The 21216-nt window shown below is 39.5% G+C and overlaps 1 protein-coding gene and 1 pseudogene across 13 annotated transcripts in view; one reads left to right on the top strand and one right to left on the bottom strand.

Annotated features, from left to right (window-relative positions):
- The window catches only part of LOC105830790 (glucose transporter type 1), a 39717-nt gene extending 24592 nt beyond the window's left edge, over positions 1–15125 (top strand). For 5 of the 13 annotated variants that reach the window (XM_036288209.1, XM_036288211.1, XM_036288212.1 and 2 more), the window contains 2 exons: positions 776–805; positions 5708–8823. In XM_036288209.1, coding sequence (XP_036144102.1) covers positions 776–805; positions 5708–5864 — 187 coding nt within the window. In that variant the 3' untranslated portion in view covers positions 5865–8823. Of the gene's footprint in view, positions 1–775; positions 806–3661; positions 4419–5707; positions 8830–9146 lie in introns of those variants that run through there. The other 8 variants (XM_036288210.1, XM_036288220.1, XM_036288219.1 and 5 more) reach the window with 5 other exon arrangements.
- A 1515-nt stretch (positions 15126–16640) lies between these two features.
- On the bottom strand, positions 16641–19632 carry LOC118646017 (annotated as a pseudogene).
- Positions 19633–21216: the final 1584 nt, after the last annotated feature.

The raw sequence follows: 21216 nt of genomic DNA on the forward strand, positions 1-21216 counted from the left end.
TTGTAAATTTCGCCTGAAAGTTTCGTCACGTGCTTGGTTTCTCTTTATTGCAAATCCCGAATATTTCGAATTCCTTTTTTCGTTAAGCTGTTGCAAGGAAAATACGTACATACATTTTTACATATACTTGCGAAATAAGACGCAACACTAACCGATAGCAATTAGAAGAGATAACGTGCACGACATTGCGAATCATGTAAACGAGATTATTGTATTGAGAAAAGCGTTAAAAAAAAAAAAATAGAACAGCATTCGTAGGTTATTGATTTCCGAAAAGTGTAAACACCAAAGAACGTAACTTTAGCATCTCATTTGCGAAATATTGCGAACGAAGTACAAATCAATTCTCTCGCTGTTGATCCTCTTAGCAGTTCAAATGATAATTCTGTTACATTTCCGAAAGAGGATCGTTGAAAACGTGTCTGCTCTTTGTTACGCAGAAGAAACGATCAGTCATGTAAAATATATGCCGATTTATTTGATTTCTCAATATACATTGCGATTTCTTTCGAGTTTATGTATAAGAGACACGTTGTTCATTCGGAGTCGGAGATTTTGCTGTCTTATTGTTATATTTTCAAGGCCAAATGAATATATTCTGTTTGTTTGACGTACATGTATCATTACTGTACATGTATCATTTCAATAAATTGATTATTTCATGGTTCTCTGGATAACTGGATAATTTTCGTTGATTTCCGTGTTTTCGTTAACTACGATGACGACGACTGTGTTCGATATGTCGTAACTGTGCTTTCTGTGTTATTCGGAGCAGGAGCAGCTTGCGGGACAGCAGACTTTATGGGTGAGTCCTGCTACTACACATTTCCTGTTACTGTGGTGGCTTTGTGTTACGAGATTTATATTATATTATACCGAACGTATACCGATTACTACTTAACTGCATGAAGATAAATGACTAAAGACACCACTAGTTTCATCCAAAAGAGGGATTATTTTTTATGCGCTGAACTAAACACCCGTAATCTCCTTCGGTGTACGAGCAATATACCATTTTTTTTTTCTGGTTTTAAAGTTTCCCGCAGACGTCGGCGATTAAAATATAGAAAAGAGACGGAAGAAAAATTTAAATAAACATTTTCTTCCCTTGCTTTGCCGTTTCTTATTATTATCATGTTTAGACGCAAATCGTCGAGACACGATTACGTACGAGTTCTGTTGAACTGTTTAAAAAATAATCCTGACCCGGCCGCGCGATTATCATGACTTTAATCCAAAGGCCTGGCATGTCGAAACATATCTTTCTTACTACTATCAGCTAATGCGAGTCTCCGTCTTATATGCGTATATTTCGGTCAGGCTGACCAAGAGAATCAGACATACATACATATAGCTGCATGAAACGTACAAGTTGTTACCATATATAAATTGTTCGTTCTTTCTTTTGTGGAGATACATTTCACAGTTTCTAAAAAGTTCGTCAGGGCTATTATGTAATCGATACGTAACCGTCGTCCGCGTCCGCGGTCAATCCCGACCGCGTTCGCATAATTCCGCACTCTATCACTGCCGTACGGGAGTCTTACTTTTTTTTCTTTTCTTTTTTTTTTACCCCGGAATAAATTGTCGTGTTTACAATCTCCTCGATCGTACTTAGCCGCGCTTCCAGCGAGACACGGAGGCAAACTTTTGCCTCCTCCGCGAAATCCGCCCGCCCGCCACGGTCGGGATCACGTACATAACAGCCCCGATCGCTTGACTTCCTCCTGGAGCCTTGTATTCTACAGCATGCTCCTTTTAGCGTTACTATACAATGCCCAGTTAAATGTTTCGGCGACAGGCAGAGTCTTGGAAAAGTTTTTATGTCGATAGTTGGCACGAGTTTATGGCGCTGTGCTGTGCGACTGCATGCGTTAGTGCTTACGTTATACTGTTTGGCGTAACCAAAGTGATTCCTGAGTTGTGTTAAGAGACACGATACCACAAACGTGTTTGTGAACGGCGAGCGGGGGCACTTCTGTAAATTTAACGCCCCGCTTTCGGAAGTTCGATACCACTCCGTGGCTCCTTTCCAAAGAGATCCTGGCAATTCAAAAATAGGGGAGTTGGAAGACAAAATATCAATTTCGCGTCTTTAGCGCATGAAAAAATAGTCTCGTAACCATTTTTTTTTACCCCAATTATAATCAATTTGAGTCCTAATACCTCTCGATGTAATTCTTAAAACGATATTTGGGATTCTGAAAAAAAAATTGCTTGCGTGATGCGAATTTGGATCGCGATGGTGAAACGTTTGCTCGAAACGTATCGGAAAAATTCCGGGGATCTTTGGGAAAGAGCCAGAGTTTCATCAATTATATCGAAACCTCGAAAAATGGAGAGTTAATTTTACTAAAGGCCGGGCGAATGCGGCAGAGACCGCCGCTTTGCATCGCTTTTACATCGCCGTTCGTCGTGTAAACATCGCGAGTGAGAATTTATGCGCGGCCCGGGCATTTAATTAATTTCTGTGCGACGAGAGTCGACAAGTTTGCTTTTTTCTTTTTAATCAGTTCTTTGTCTCTCTCTTTCTCTCTCGATAAACTCGTATATACGAGGTGTATTTTTCGTTCCCTTCCGATTTCTTTTCTTCTGTTTTTATTTCGGATCAAGGTTTTGCCGAAACATTCATCAGCGATTCAAACTGGAATCATACCTGTCAGGTTGGCTAAGCCCGGTGACCGGTTACATTGCTTATGATTTAGCGAAAGTTTCCTCGATGTATTTGCTATCGAGGCAAGCCAATTAAAAATCGTCAGCGTAACGTTATCGTGTTTATAATTAGATGATGGCTAATACTGGTATCGAAGGTAGTGCATTTATCGCTTTCTCGCGTATCAACACGTTTGTACTTATCGCAGGAGAAGCTTTCGGGAGCGGTGGTATACGGTGATGGGAAATTATAAGATACTAATACTAAGTGTTTTATGAATTGACTCACTCGCCTGTAAATTTGTTTGCTTAATGAGTAACAAACTAACAATACGATCGCTCTGCTTGTAACAATGTTAAAGCAAATGTTTATGCTGAGTTGTATCTCAACAGTCTGATTTAACTAGTCTTGTGTTAGCAACTGGATTTTCTTTTTATCTTACAGAGTTCTGTCTATAAGGCGAGAAAAGAGAATGTTAAAACCGCAATTAGCGCAATTTGATATATATATCGGTCCGATAATACTTTTATTTTGTGATAAAGGAACGGTTTCGGAGCTTGAAAAATTATTTAGTTGGCGAAATATAAAATTTAACTGTAACCACCATTAGAATGGACCACATTCAAAATTTAAATTAAACTTCAAATTAGTAACTTACTACGTTATGCTCTCGATTAGAATCTCTAGATATAGATTACACATTATTTATCTTGAATATTATTTTTTATTGTTGCGATTACTATTTTATCGGGGAGTGCAATATGTTTTTAGAGATATCAGTCGATCAGTAGACCTGTGATAGTTCGAGATACGATGAAAACACGCTAGAGAGGCAAAAGAACGTTTTCTTTTCTATTTTCGTCCGCGTAGGATGCATCATAGGATCTGTACACGTCTTAGCGAAACAAACTTCTGATTCTGACAGATTCGCGCGAAAATAAATAGGATTTGTCTGAAAACACCAAACGATTCGAGGCTCGCTTGCCATGTAACATTGTTGTCTTACAGGGAAGAGGAGCTCGCCACTAACTCTAGCAAGGAGACCGTCCTATCTGACGCCACCACTGCCAACCATACCCACGCTACCGATAAACCATAACTCTAAATGAGAACGCGCTCTTAATCAGCAATCGAATCGGCCGTTCATTCGGAAAAACAAAAAAAGAAAAGACTATCGTAGACTGTTACTGACTCTATATATACTCCCTAGTAGCAAAATACATTGGCAGTATATTGGTCATTATTGGCTAATATTGGTTAAATATTGGTTATATTGGGAATGCATTGGCCAATGTTTTTCTAATGTTTCCCAATGTAACGCCAATATTGATTATAAAATATTGGCTCCAAATTAAAATGCAATTAATGTCCAATATGAAAAATCGACTGGTTCAATATTGGCCCAATGCTGAACCAATATTGAACCAATATTTCTTCTTAGACAAATTGGCTAAATAAGATGAAGCGTCAACTTTACAATATTGGACCAATATTGGGAATATTGTTTTTATATTACTTTTCAATATCGCGCCAATGTTTTTTGCTACTAGGGTTGTTATATAACGATGACACGAGAACTGTAGTACTCACTATAATGTAAAACTGTTAATCGATTACGCACTGTGTAAACTCACGTTATAAAACTTCGATCTCGAGACTGTGCTCGTTAGCATTATACATATTAACGAATATTTCGGCATCACCGACTAAGACTTATAGTTTAATGCTGTAAAATAAATCTGTTTCTTTATTTAATTATTCCGAATTGAGTTTCTTCCTTCCACATTCGTGCGTTTACGCCTTTACGATCAGGGATCGACTTTGAATCTCTCATTAGCGGGTAGCAACGCGAAGCGAGGGTCGAAGTCGATGTGTGCGGCGACTCCACGAGAGAGAAATCGTTTCTTCTACTACACTAAAAGAGAGACATGTAAATATATGTGTGTATCATAATTTCGTTTGACGAAAAATTACGGACGTTTCCTTTTTGGTCCTCCTGGTAGGAGATTATCTGGATGAGTTTCTGTTGAGTGTAACTTGCCACACACACGCAGGCTGCCGAGTATTATGTTTGATTCTTAGTAAGTATATTGTACGTAAATTTCTACTACACAGGCCAGTGAAACGTTGTATAATTTTAGTACAAGATTAGAAACTGTGAAATGAATCGTTAATTACATATACATGTGTGCATTATATCGAGTGTAATAATCCACGTGCCGCATCCGTGGATCCGTGGGTACGCGCACGGATTCGTCGGGAGTTACTCGGATTCAAAAGATTCGTGAATCCGTCCCCGGACCCGGCGGATCCACGGATCACCGAATCCATTGTCCCGTGGTGAATTTACGGAGCGATCGTTGTCGAGTTAGCGGTCAATAAGAAAGGAGAAAAGCGAATTTAGTTTGTTCTACGTGTCGAACAATTTATGTAGGGCCGAGTGTTTTGAATAAACGCCAGTGGGCATCATCTGGGATGCCAGTGGAAGCTGGGAGTGTTTTCAGGTTCGCGGAGCAATATCGTTTCCCTTGCATTTATTATTCCGTCACGTAACGCTCTTAGAACGCGCGATCTGCATTAAAAGACGAATCTACATTTTCCCCTCGTAAATATCGCATTTTAAGTTTCTCTTTGCATCTGTGTAGCTACTTTATCTTTCCTACATTTAATCATCAATCATTGCTCAAAAAATATCATGTACCATCATATTTAATGATTCAGCTTGATCATTGATTGCGGTATATTTTCATGTCCGATATAAATTCATAGTTCTAATCGTGAATAACGGTGTAGCTGGCTCCACGAGACTCGCGGTTCGTCGGATCGGACGGTGAGCGATTTAAAATTAGGAGAGCGCGAATTATCCAATAGGATTTAGGCCGCAAATTTCGCCGTGTACTTTTGTACGCAACACGGCACACCGAATCGAGCCGGTGCATCGAAAGAGAAATTTATATGTGAGGAGGAAAAAAAAAAGAGAAAAAAAAAAGAATCAACAGAAATGTGACTTAAAGAAGTGGAAGAAATTTGGACAAGTCGCGTGATGTTTTACAGGAGCATGCTAAACTGTGTGAATGCATTAGAGGGACACATACCGCCAGCAGAGAGCGCAGCCCTGATGGTGGCAGAGGAGAAGCCACATCCTGATTCATGTAAGGCTTTAAAAAAACAACCTGACCAGCATCAATCACGATACATTGTGACACGATAATTCTGTAATCCCCTGTCATCTCTATCTCTCTCTCTCTCTCTCTCTCTCTTTGTCCAAGACAAACAATTCTTTAAGCGCAGGTGTGCGAAATCGCGAGATACGTCCTTTTCTCTCGGACCTTGCGACGATTGGGGGTGATCAGGTGTTCTCGCTTTCAGCAGGCGAGCTCGATTCCTCGTAACTTTTGCCCCGTCGACACACGATGACCGTCACGTTTTCGTCGATGATATTTTTGTGTGAAATGAGTTCGTTAAATAAAGAAACTTACGTAGGTCGACCCCGCCAAACGTAACTCGAAGTTGAACTTTTCTCAGAGTTAATCTTTCATACTGCATTAGACTTTTTCATTCTCATGAATCGCATATTAGAGATGTACGAATCGGATTCAATTTGATTCGGACTGTGATCTCTGTAATTCGAGCTACGATTAAAAAATTTCAAATCTAAAAGATTTTAACACAAATTACATATATTGATATAATCTTATAAAATCACATTTAAAATGTTGTTCAATGTAATTAGTATTATTTTTCGTATAACATAGAAATCTTTTGTTATTTTCCGTAAATTAATATTCAACTTAACAACAGTAATGTTGTTAAATAAAAGTACGTATCAATGCGTATCACGTAGCGATTCAATTTAATTTGTTTCAATTCGCTTCAAATTCAAACGAATGAAATTCGAGTCGGTATCAAAAAATTTCGATTCGCACATCTCTACCGCATATTACTCATTTCTTTTTTTATCTACACACTACGCATTACATTTGTTTTTTAATCATTTCGTTTCACGCCTGATCACCTCATCAATCATGCATTAAATTTCTGCTACGTCATTTCGCGCATATATCGAAGCACTGAAATCGAGCACCGTTACGCCCGTGCGTAAGCGGAAAATTTTAAGAGCATCGGCTGCCATGCGAATCGATGCGGATCAATCGTGCGTACAGGAATTGTTTGCCACGTATATCGCTTTACGCGCATAATCCATCATTTTGCATGCATCATAATGCCTTATATGTATGTTCGTAAGTTTTTCCTGATTTGTAGACTTCATTGTGGAACATCTGTTTTGAATTTATTTGCGAACATTTCTTTTCTGCTTTCAGTATAAAGTCAGAAAGTGCAGAGGCGTCAAAGTGCTGGTTATACGACAATCAAACTATACATTGTGCCGCTTCACGCTACGACAAGACACACGCGAGTGTTCATAGCGAGAAATCACTATATCAAACTTTATTCACCTTTTCTCGCGATTGACAGCAGTCAATTAAGAAAGAGAATATTACGAAGTAGATCAATACCGGTGTACTATAAGAAAGAACAGAGATTTTTATCTATCCGTAACGTCATTCGTCACCAATTAGAACCAATTGCACAAACGGACATCTTTTTTTTTTAAGCTCCCGTTTGCCTGCGAGGAAAATTCAACTTCAGATTAAATCTGCCTCCATCGATTCACCAGATACTTTCTCCCGCTCGAATTCACAAACTTTCGTTTTCACACTCGGCATAATGGTTTAGGTTTTGACATTTAGCATCTATTCTACCTTTATTGTTTTAGCTTTTTCTTTGTTTCACACTGCTTGCGTTAGGCATTCTCGTGACGTAAACTCCGCTGGAGTTTCGGTTTCGAAGAGCTTATTTTTCTGACAGTGTACTTACACACGCGTATATACACAGTAATAGTAATTCAGTAATTGAATGGAGAATATATGTAGATACAGAAAAGCAAGCGCACCGTACAACAGGACTTTTACGTTAAACACATCGAATCGAGAACGGTCGAGCATTTATCACGAAACGCGTTGCCTTCCATTGCTGACGATTCTTGACGATATCTCCCTCGCGACACCTCTGTAACGTACTGTAAAGGATTGTGTTTCAGAATAATAAGCTCTACATACATATCACACACTCCGTTTGTCGTTCATCTCTGTGCGACACACGACAACTATCCATCCCGTATCGTATCTACACACTTGGACTTAATTAACGCTGTTATACGTGACCACACGAAAAACGAGAAAGTGGTAGACACTCACGTACTGCTTCGTTTCTACGAATATTATATTATCGTATATTATATGCGCTATATCGACACTGGCCTTTGTAGTAGTTTAAAGGAGGGCAGGCCAATGTGAATATATGTTATATTCCTCATTGACACGTATTATACCGATCTTGTAGCAATCTGTGAAGCAATCCCGGGGGCGAGGAGAGATTTGTTTCGTTATGCAATGACTCTTCTTTAGGCCAATGTACATATACTTGGCGTTGCTGTTAATTTTAGTACGGTGCTGTACTACAATCAATTTTCGCCAGCATGAATGTGTAAAGGGCATGCGCGCATGAATGTAATCTCTAGTGTGCGTTAAGAGCAAAAGGAAATTGATCCCGCATCTACCGCTAAACTTTCCCGTCGTTTCGGACGTTTGGCTTTGAAAACCTCAAGTCACTCGGATCAGGTCTCGTGTAAAGCAATCAATAATTACAATGTATCTAAAATAGCCGGAAGGATATGAATGTATTCTTATCAACATATGAATGAGTATTTTTTTTTTTTTCAAATTAACAATTCACCGTTATAATTCAGATATGGAAAATTTACGCGGATTTCTAAGCTTACAATAGCCAACGGTAATATTATTCGATATACTTTTTGTTCGAAATTTGAGAATTAAAGAATATCCGCAGTCAATGGGCGGTAATGAGATATTCTAGTTGCCTCGCAAATATTTCAAAATCAGATCTTCAACCTTCTTTTTGGCCAGTTTCTACAAGTTCGCTTAAAACTGCATGGGATTAGTTCTGAGACTAAGAGTAGCGGCTATAAAGAAGGAGCTTACACACAATACCGTAATCAATTTCAAGAGTGATTGCTAAAAAAATAAAAAACGTAACGATGAAGCATCGTATTCCTTTGTTGACGACTCGTCCGCATTAAAAAAAAAAAAGAAAAAGAAAAAGAGAGTTCTCGCTCGTGTCGCGCGTACATATATCGAAATCCATCACGTTAATTAAACTCGACCGAGGGAAGGCAGCCGCTGGGAGCAGAGTAGACCGCTTGGCTTGTGCTCGTTGATCCTCCATGAGATACCTTACCACATATCTATACACACTTCTTAGCGATGTGCTCGGAGTTACCGTATTGTAGTTGGCGAGTGAAATTAACGTACATACACGCGACGCGCGTTACGTTGGCCATGCCGCGCGCGCGTGTTAGCGTGAGGAGGTTACTTAGCCGCGTACGAGAGCGAGACTAACGTGCACCCCACAGTTGTGTTTGCAGCTGGATCCGAGCGCTCTTCCGTCGCTCCCGCTCAGCCGGAGAGACCACCGCCCCCGCTTCCCCCGCCACGCTTTCCGAACAGCGGTGTCTGACAACGGGAAACAGCTCCTCTTAATATCGGTAACCTAGTGATCATGAACGCGCCGATACCGCTGCCGCTGCTACTCACCACCAGCAGCCTCAGCCTGGAGACGCAGCTCTACGAGATCATCACCGAGAGCAGCAAGGCGTGCGCGGCGTTCCTGCGGCACAGCCTGCGCCGCGCGACCAGCCTCGGCTGGACCGCGACCGAGGGTTTCGACACGACGACGACGACGGCGAGCGACACGATGTACTACAACGAGCACTGAGAAGGGAGACGCCGGGGGGAAGAACCGGGGAGAACCGGGAACGACGCGGTCAAGTGGGACACTCGCGAGGCGCAGCATCCGCTGGATCGCGGGTACGTCGATCGAGGGAACGAGTGCTCCTCGTTGGTCGATCGCGTCTCTCTCTGTCTGTCTGTCTGCCTGTCTGTCTGTCTGTCTGTCTCTCTGGGAGGGAGCTGAATCAGCTCAACGAAGAGCACACGGGGGTCGATCGGGGTAACCGTTGGGAGATATTGCCAACGATTATTATGAGAATATACCTCAACATTATATTAGGGTAAACGAGGCATCGCGATATTTTCTCCGGTAACAATTAACCGACCAGGCGTGACTCCTCGATCGTTTGCGAGGAGGACGGCTACTAAACGACACGATTGCTCGAGTGACTTGGGAGACGATTGTCCAGGATCATAGTCGTTAAAAGGGTATTCCAATGCCGCGCTTACGAGATCAAGACCCCTCCCCGATCGAGCCTTCGTCTCGAAGCGTGCTCGGGCGACGAGACAAATTGATTCGGGCCTGGAATGTTTCGAATAATAAGATAATTATGGCGGGGTGAGCCTCTCTATCTCGAGGGGACGACGCGAGGGCGGGATGCGAGACGGTTCTCCTTTCCGGAGAACGGAGAGAGACCCCCTTTTACCTTAAGGTCCTCCCCTGAATCGGATGAAGACACCGGTGCGTAAACGTTAAGCGAGCGACGATGGAACGAGCGCGCGCGCGCGCGCGAATCGAGATAGCTTAACCGAAATTGTTGCGAAAGTGATTTGTGCCTAGACGAGTACGCTGTGGGAAGAGGGAACGTGATTATAATCGCGAGAATCGCCGCACTACACGCGCGAGTGCACTCGGGACTCCGAAGGATATCGAAACGTAATTAATCCACGGTGGACGCGAGGGGGGGGAGGGTGGCGGTCAAGCAAAAAGCCCGATTCATCCCCTTCCTCCCTCCCCAACTCCGTCGTCGTAAACCCCCTTCGTCCGCGAAGGAGCGAAGGAGGGAGAAAAAAACGTGTATCTTATATATATCTTCACTTTTATATCATTAATTTTCTAGGACTCATGTCGGGACTACGTGTCGTTTTTGTATCACACTGTCCTCCATACGATTCATCGCACCGTGTTGTGTAATTATTAGACTGTGCGCTGTTACTTCCGCGACGACGACGATGACGACGGTGACGACGACGACGGTGTACTACTGTGCGCGCGACTGCCATAAATCAGCGACTTAAAAAAAAAAAAAGATTACGAGCTGCCCTCGAGACACTGTGATATTTTCTTTTCGTCATTCCCGGCGCTCGATTCCGGAATTAACGAGAGCGAGAGTACGCGCTGTAATCGCCGGAGAGGCGGAAGTACATATTTCGAATTCGTTCGCTTTTCGCGAAAGGAATAGTCTCAATTAATTTAAAACGAGCGAACGACCGAGCCCTTCCCTTTCCGATGATCCGAACGTTTTAGAGGAGATTCGATTAAACCGACCGACGGGGAAATTTGTCGTTCAAGGGTGCTTCGGGGAGACCGGGGAATTAAGAGGGATCAAAACGAATTTCTGCTCCCATTCCCCCTCTCGATCCCTCTTAATCTGCCTATCTTATCGGAAAGTCCGCTTTGGGGGGAAGGCCAGCGATTTTTCCGTTGAAATCTCCGGGAGACAGGAAAAGGGAGATAACTTGCCTTCACAAGTCGCGGTGTGTAACAGCGCGTTAACGAACAAGTACTAGCGACTTACTCGTATCGAAGATTCTCAGATTGGGCATCGACGACCAACCGCATTAATTTAATGTCAAAAGGATTTTTAAAAAAAGAAAAAAGAAACGGAGAATTTAGCTTTCGATTAGCCGCAATCTCAACGACGTTCGCGATCACGTCGTCGGACTCATACGGTGCCTCTCGACCGCAGTATAATTGTCTCACGAACCAATCAGCCATATTTTATCTCATGATAACGCAGGGTACACTACACGCTTCGGCCCCAAGCGGACGTGTCGATTCCTCAATCGCTCGTTGAATATCTTCAAATATATTTTCGAGCCGCTCGAAATCGACGGATCGGCAACAAATCGACGTTAAACCAAGGAAGAAAGCGGATCCGCCGAAACGTCTCTTTCTTCAAGAATCCTACGCGAATTAGCTTCGCTGTCAAAATTACAATCTGGAACCTTGGATTTCAATCACCGCGCGAATTCGCGATCGCCGATGCGTCTCGACCGCGACAGGAATCGACACCTTCCCGGCCGAATCCGGAAAATCAATAACCAGCAGCCAGTCTGCGCAGAGGCATGCCTTTTCTTACTCCATCATTTTGACCTTTCTTCCTACCCTCCACCCTTATCGATCTTTTTAACGGAAGTGCACGCGATTCGATATTTCGGGATACATACTCAGCGGGAGATTCCTCCCTACGTGCTGTACATACGTGTGTATATACTTGTATACTTCTACTTGAGAGACGTCGCTGGATCACACAGCAAGTGTATGATAATCCTGTATAACCGGAAATATATATATATATATTATTAACTTCGTTTCCCGCTATAAAGTAGCATTATCGACGAGCGAGGACGGAACGAGGACGGGCATATATCTCCATTGATTCAGAATCGTTCTAGATCCTAAAAAAGAAGAGAGAGAGACAAAAAAAAAACACACCACGATGGAGATACCGACGTCAACATCGGTGCGCGAGCATCGTGACTCCTTCGAGAAGCCCCCCTTTCTTTTCGCGAACAGCACGAACCAACGGAATCGGCGGCGATTGCATCCCGTCACTGTGTGGCTTCTATCGTTTGTCGTTTTACGTTGCATACGAGGCACGGATGACTTACCCCCGTCGCTTTTCAACTCGACCCGCAGCACGAATGAATCTAGTCACCCCGAACCGATAGTCCAGCGACAGGTAGATTCCTCGCGTTAGCCTTGCATCCTAGAGATCGGACTATCTGGCAAAAAATCGAAAGAAACCGGCGGTTATTCATCTTGCACAGTTGTGAGTCACGAATCATCGAAATCGGAGATCGGTTTGAAAGGATCTCTCCTTTCTTCATATATCTTCTCTTTTGAATTCGTCTGACGGAACAATTTGGTTTTTCGAAAAAAAGCAGTCCCTTTTCGTTTTGTAGACTTTCACAGAAGGAACAAAAGGCTTTTCTTTTTTAAATTTAACAGCGTAAATAATACGAATGTTAAACAAGGGAGGGAACAAAAAGCCAAACAGCTGATCCTTGATTTCGATGATTAGCATTTTAAATTCTACAAAATAAATCTTCCCGATGATTCCTTATAGAGCAGTTCAACTTGCGGGTAAACATGGCTTGAATCGATATGCTGTTTCGAATGTCGCGACGTAAACGCAATATAATATTTAGGATAGAGAGATTAAAAAAAAAAAAGACGGAATGAGAAAAACAAGATCCAGACGAAATTACGTGCAAACGATATCATTCGAACAAGCAACCAAGGAAGTTTTTAATTATAAGCTGTCCAAAACATACAGAATCAGTGAGAAAGGCAATAAAGCTATAATGAACTGAAAAAAAAAAGTTATGATAAAGTAGATCTCCTTGCATTATTGAGTATTATCAGAGAATTCAAAATACTATATTAATTATCGATAAAGCTAGGCTAGAAGCGCATAATACATTATAGAAACTATATATAGCTACTAGGTAATAGTAGCACGGCGTAAACAAGCTAACTAATATAATTGGAAACTTCAGCGAAACAGGCGAATAAACTCTCTCTTTCTCTCTTCCTCTTTCTCATCTTTCACATCTTTGCGATGACTGTACAATTACGTCGTGGACCGCGAGTATACTTAATGCCATTATATTTCCATCGCATCCAGTTTATATCAAGCGCCCGGGTGATATGCGATTAATTCGGCTCGAACCGGTCGAGGCTCCTCGGCACCCGACGCGAATCTTTGCGTTACAGTCGCTGAACGACAGACAAAATTCGAACGCGTTTGATATCGCGGCCTATAAAAATTCGACTCGTCTGCGCTGCGCGACAGCAACCTGTGAGACAGCCTTCTTTCGATCACCACACCTCACCAAGAGAAAAGGCATGCTGCGATATGTGTTCACAAAAGACAGATCACATTGGCATCAAAAGAAAAGGAAGAAAAGGGGATATATCATTTACACGCGCGGCAATTTTTACCCTCGAGATGCAGTATGCCGTATAATATAAAATAAGTTCACCGCGAGATCTGTAAGCGAGTTACGAAGGGCGCTTTCCGTCCGCGTGGCGTACGGTAAAACCGCCTGTCTAACTTTCGTCTTTCGGGAGAACGTCTTCAGCGGAAAGGCCCTTCTTAGCCCTTACGCGAAAAAAAAAAAACAATTCACGTATCTGTAACTGACTCACATATAATAACTATAAACAAATAATTCGTTTCTAAAAGAATTGTAATAACGTATACATATATACATATATGCATATATTATAAAGACTACTTTTTAAACGCGAAGCCCTAATAATGTATTTCGCACTCATCACGACTTTGATAAAGAAAAAAAAGATAAGCAATGACCGTATTAATGGTTTCAAGCCAATTATTAAAAACTCATCGAGTCTTATAACATTATAGCCTTCGAAGAAAGCAACAAAAACGAAGAGGAAAAAAAATAAGATAAACGAGAAATTTCGAACAGTCCAAAAAGTAAGTGATTACAATAACGATTTGTAAAATAAGCTCACTGCCACTCAAACGATGCGCCCTTTAGGCGGGCGCCAATATTCTAAGGGTGCGTTTGGGAAGACGCTATTAGCGCTATCAGCATCAGTCTATCTTTATTACTCATTAAAAGTTGAACAAAGATAGACTGATGCTGATAGCGTTAATAGCGTCTTTCCGAACGCATTCTAAGATGTGAATGTGTACAGTTATGTGAAAAGTATATTATAACGTAATTATATTTACATATAATATTAATTAGCATTATGTAAAACTACATAGCATATAACGATACTAAGAGTGGTATACATACGTAGGATATAGATAACAAGGAATAAAAAAAATACATATTGATTGCAGAGCTAAAGGAAAAAAAACGTTTACGTGCCCATTCATTTGTATATTATAATATTAAAAGTTAGCACCAACATTAGGGTATCGATCATGTAATTTTTTCCCTAGGGCGGAAACGTAAAAAGTTAAGTTTCAAGTTACTGTCTCTTTTTATTCAACACAATAGAAAGAGATAGTTACACGAAACTTTTCACTTTTCACGTTTCCGTCCTAAAGAAAAAGTTACATAATTGTTGCCCAGTTCTCTCCGCTAACCGATAATCGTCAAGTTCGATTTATACTTTCTTTTCGTCGTCTCACTACCGTGTAATTATAAGTTCATTGAGATTCAAAGCGTCATCATTAATCGAAATCTGACGGGATCTAGTTGTGTATTCAATTAGCTTTCTATCTTCATCGGCAGTGTCATGTGATATGATATGTTGTTTCGGATTAATGTACGGTCCGATACTTTGCAATTTTTCTGTCATAGAACGCGCAAGATTCTGTGCAATTTGCATTTTTATTAAATGTTATGTAACTGAATTCTTTTTATAAAAGCCCTTACATTCTCTGTGAAAATGTTACTTGCCTCACCATCCCTCAATGAAAACCATTAAAAAATCTACGCATTTTGTTATTATCATTTTATCATGAGATTAATTAGCATATGACGTAGTGAAATAGAAAAAAATATTTTATTTACATTTTAATATATACTACGTTCTAACTAATAAATGTATTTAGAAAAAATATACAAGTCGTTACGTTTTAAATATTACTCTACACTGTTGACAAAGTACCAAAGATCGATTATTTATTTAAAATGCAAGCTTCGAATAGCCTGTGTTATGGTTTGCATTCCTGATGATAAGGTTCCAGAATTCGAAAGTGCAAGTACAAACCGCAGCGTTTGCACGGTTCGCTGAACAAATTGATTGAACTGTGAAACCACGTCTGGAAAAAAAGAGAAAATAATGTGATAACGATCACGTGTATCGCGCATTTAGGAATTCTTAGATAACGGATGACAGAATCGCATCCAACCGGTTTTATAACGGTACAGTATTACTTTGCGGTGTACAAATATACAATTATTAATGAACTGTCGATATCCAGTGAACACAGTAATATAGTAGCAGTGTAACAGCAATGTAACCGAATATAATAGGTTACGTTACTCTGAAATTACACGTAACTTACATGTAAGTTACAATTTCCGACTCAGCAATATAACATGTTATAATTACATGTTATTTAACCGTCACACAACAGTTACAAAGAAAAATAAAATAAAATAAAAATTTCATTTTTTAAATTATTTTTATCAACAGCACATACTAAATTTAGAATAAATTTTTATTAATTAATTAAATTTAAATTATGTTATTTTTTATTTTATTCTTACTTGCCGCTGCTAGGTTTGAACCCGGGACCTTAGGATGACGAACCTTGTACTCTACCTGCTACGCCAATTGGACTCATCGATATGGGTACTTGTTATTGCCTACATATATCTATATGTTATAAACTGACGCAACTATATTATTTTTTATAAAAGCAATTAAATTCTGCAAAACATTAAAAATAAATAGCATTAATTTATTTACTTATTAATTTCATTGTTAAATTTATCTTTTTCCATAACCTTAATAATTTGATGAAAATTGCGATCTATTTAGCACTTAATCTTTGAAGCGTTCAAATGATTAATTAGATGGTTAACTATATAGATCATAATTCTAAGAAAAATTGAATAGTATACATTTATTATTCTGTTTTTGTTCAGCACATGATGAATTTAGATTTTGTGCATTTTTTGTGTGCAGTAATTGTAGACAAATCGTTATTTTTGAAAACATTATTTTTATAATAATTTTTTTTATTATCAAATAGATCTGTCATTCAGAATGTTATAATGTTGTCTGATTTCTGAGTCTACGATGCATCGTTCCGTAATAACATTGATACGAACGTGTTATGTTACGATTATACAATTTTTGTTGAATAACTGTAACGCCAAAACGATGTATAACAGCTAGATCACTTGCGTATAACAAATATTACGTAACAGGTTATTTCCATGTCATATAGCACCTACATATCACAAGAATAACAATGTTAAATTACATGTAACTTCCATGTTATATTGCCGCTATAAAATGTGTTTACTGGGTACCATGAACGATTGCACTGCCAGCTCGGGTAATGTAGGCGAGTGAAGTGCAGCATCGCGGCATGTGCGTTCTCCGTTACTTTGCGGAAGACTTTGTGCCTGGACTCCGTCCATAGGTCCATCGTTTCGCCGTAACCCTTGACCACCCATTCTATCATCAGTCCCTTAAACGCTATTATCGCTTTCAGAACATGTCCTAGAGTAATGTGTAGCACTGCATTTGACGCAAACGGACGGGACATTTCCTGCTTCAATTCATGCTTCAAGACAAGTGCTGCTCTTATCGCTTACTACTAATTGTGCCTCGTGAGAAATACTCGAAGTCACTTACTGCTGAGGTACATTATGATAGCTAATGGAAATCTTCCTCTCTTCGTTCTACTTGCACTCGTGTAAGATCTTTTTAGTGAGTTTTGGCTAAGCAATATCTGAGCAACGTTACTATATTCGTGAATTTTATCCGTCCATTTGTAGCTATTAACAAACGTGCTATAAAACGCCTGTCTTTCCTGCGTGGTCTCCTGACTGAGGTAAGTAGTGCTGGCTAAATTAAATAGACCAGGTGGAGGATTTAAACTACTTATCGCCTGTTCTACATCCCTAAAGTGTTTTAAAGCGGCATAAATTAATTTTTATAGTCCTTTATAATTCCTCATGAAATACAAGACCTGGTTTCAAACGTTACCTCAAGTTAACATTTACAGTAGTCAACAGTTCCTGTAACTCAAGCAAGTACTTGGATTCCTTACTCTCCTCCCCATGTTCTACTCGTAAACCATTTCCTAGGGACTCAAACACTTGCCCAACATTAGAACGGAGTACTTTGATAGCGGTCAGCGCTGTCTGTAGCTGCTCCATTCTCACACCTACTAAAATTAAAATTATTTTTATACCATATAATGTACTCTTCACAATGTACAACAAATTTGTACGTGTAGTGAAATGTTTTATACAATTTTTTACTTGATGCAGAGTCAAGACTAGCATATAGCATGAGAATGATAATTTCTATTTATTTCAATTCATTTGTTACTAAATACTGGTAATTACATGTTTTTGTCGAATTAATAATAATACATTTTTATATTATTTTGCAATTTATTTTACATCTCATGAAAAATATTTATTAAGAAGCAGATTTGTATCTTTTGTCTCAACAAAATGTTTAGTCCCTCTGACATCATTAGTGATCTATTTACATTTTATAAGTAAGAATCTAAAAGTAAATGTGGCACACACACACACACACATACACACACACACGCGCGCGCGCGTATTTTATGTGCATCATACATATATAGATACACTGTTTTTAACTGAATTTTTTATATATACTGTTTTTAATTGAAATTTTTTGCACTTCTTTCTTTTTTCTTTTTTTTAACGAAAAGAACAAAGGAAATATGGGCCATGCAAAGAATTTCAGTAAAAAAAACCAGGGAATCATTGGGTCCATTCAATAGCGCAACCGCTTACTGAGCGGCTAAGGCCTGATTACACCAATATTGTTTTAGTTTTAAGCAAGATTTAAGAATATGTCTATCATTATTTTTCTCTCTAAATAAATAAAGACAAACACATATTTAGCCGGGTCTACAATAAGTCGCTAGTCGGTAATCTGTAGTCTTAAGTCATGTACAATCTTAAGTTGGTTCGAGGTTGGAAAGGCTATCGGTGAGTCTGAATCGGTGAATCGGTAGAGTTGGCCAACAGCCAACTTCTAAGACACCGAATTTCGTACAACTGGCCAATCATATGCTTTGCCAGTATCGGCTCATTGCCAGTATTGCTTGTTGTGGCCCTTTGGTGGATAAAGGGTCACAGGTATTTTGGGATTGCTGTCGTTACTCCTCGGGTCAGGTTTCTTGAGAGATTGTAGCCGTTTGTTGTATAACAATGGGTATATATTTTCTATGGTTTGATTACACTGAGTTACACTGACTTAATTAGTTAATACCCGTGACAAATATAAAAAACGGAGCGACATACGTTCGTCGCTGTATAACGTGTAGCAAAGCCCGCTCGTTGTCTGTACCTCGGTGTTTATATACACCGATTTTTGGTGTATAACCGGGCAGGGTACTTCCCGGTCACTGGCCTTTGGTCAATGTTCTTGCTTAGCCAGCAATTGCTAGCTATGCAGATTCCACCCCAAAATCAGGAGATTTTGGGTGTTGTCTATTAAGCAATCGGGTGCATTGCCCGGTGCGACGTCCGGTATGTAGGCCGGGCGATGTCCGCGCGCGAGGTGTCATTTGACACCTTATATCGCTTGCGACATTTCTTGTGTGAGTGCATCACACTCACAACATGCTCTTTGCAAAGCGACTCATTGTAGATGTGAAAAATTATAGAATCACCGACTTAGGTTGATGCGGGGACTACAATGGCAACAGGAGTAATGAAGTAGGAGTAAGAAGTACAAAATATGAAATGAGATTTGCCCATTTTGTTTACTCCCGGTTTTTAGTTGGTCAATTGTTAAGCCTGGTCTACAATAGCTGGAGTAAGCATGAAGTAAGAAGTAAGAGTAGGGTAATTTCATTCTGCGCTGTGATTGACTGAGCGTTAAGAAAAGCAGGAATAGGAGTAAGACAAAATAAAAATAATTTACTTTGCTTACGCCCTTACGCTAGCTTTCTTACACTGGATTAACCTTTTTACGCCCAGTCTTACTTCTTACTCCATGCTTATTCCGTGTATTGTAGACCTCGCTTTACTTTTACTCCATTACTCCTGTTGCCATCGTAGACCCCGGCATAAGACTTATGACTTCCGACTACCGACTACCGACTACTGACTCATTGTAGACCCGGCTTAAGTCTTACTTAGGGTCGGTTGTTCCAACTTCTTGGTAAATTTATCTATCAGGTAAATATATGTTTGTCTTTATTTATTTAAGAAAAGAAATGAAGATAGACACATGCTTACCTAGTAGACAAGTTTACTAAGAAGTTGGAACAACTAACTCTTTAGAAAAGAAATAAAGATAGATACGTGCTTACCTTGTAGATAAGTTTACCAAGAAGTTGGAACAACCGGCCCTAAAAAGTTAAAATGATGTTCGTGCAACCAAGCCTAAGTAGTAATTTAAGAATTAATGTATTTTTTAAATTAATAACGAAAATTTAACTCATTAATAATAATTCCACACGACATGTAATATTACTGAAATATTATAATGGTTGGAAATGGTACAGAAATATTTCATCAACATTTTAATTGTAACTTGCATGTGAAATATTTTTGAAATGTTTGGTTTTATATTTTTCGTAATATTGCATGTGCTATATTTCTGTAATCTTTCAGAAAGAAAAGAAAAATTTGATTTCATATTTGTATGTTTTTGCAATATTACAAAAAAATGTTTTAGATGCAATATTTCAAGAATATTTCCAAAACATGATAAAAGTAATATCACATTAACAATGCAAGAATAATATTTCTGCAACATGTCAACCGCAACATTGCATTTGAAATATGTTTGTAAGATTGCGTAGATAATAAAAAATTGAATTGTACGCATGCACGCACGCATGCACGCATACGTATATAATTGCTTCAAGTTGTATAGAAATACGTATAATTTTTTTATTGTTTTTTAACCATATAAAATTGATATAAAAACATGGTTCTTCATATATTTAGTAAAAAAATAATGAAATTAAAATGTTGCTGAAATAGAGAATAAAACTGTAAAAATATATATATTTTATAATATACATATTTTATTGTACTTTATATTTGATACAAAAAAATTGTAAGTTTTATTTATAAAAGGTAAATCTTATATGTCTAATTATAGTATTAATAAGAATAGGACCAACCACAACGGAATCCGATTTTTTATCGTAAGGTAATTTTAGTAATTTGGCTCATATAGATAATATTCGCAACTCTGCGAAGAGATCGCTGGATGCCCCTGAGGATGTTATGCAGGGTGAGAGGACGTTCGTGGAAAGGATGTTTAATTAATTGCACAACAATTACGTGTCACGTAGACTCCGAGATGTCCGAGTCGTACCGTATATTTTACAGATCTTAACTTATTACACGTTACACGTGTTTTCTGAGTTTTGGGAGCACTGATGAGATTGTCTATAGTCAAGAAATAATGTCCACTCACTCGGCAGAAATTATATTAATTGTTACCGGTGAAGACGATGATGCCCGTGAGCCGGTATCACGCGGCGCCGGCGTGCGCTTAGCGTGATGAGCGTGAGTCTCTCGATGGTGATGTACCACAGCAGTGTGGCTGAGTCTCTCTAAAGATGATGAAAATGAGTCCTTCCTTGAGCACTCGTCGGATGAATCGTCTATGATCTCACGAATAGATTCGAACACCAAAACTATGTCGAAGCACTAGCACGATGAACGAAAGTAAACCGCTACCATAGAGCACACGTAGTCACGTACCAAAGTAGTTGATTCTAGTAATCATAGACATAGTATATCTAGGGTGCGTTTGGGGAGACACTATTAACGCTACAAACGCTA

Source organism: Monomorium pharaonis, chromosome 6, assembly GCF_013373865.1.
Source record: "Monomorium pharaonis isolate MP-MQ-018 chromosome 6, ASM1337386v2, whole genome shotgun sequence".
Lineage (NCBI taxonomy): Eukaryota > Metazoa > Arthropoda > Insecta > Hymenoptera > Formicidae > Monomorium > Monomorium pharaonis.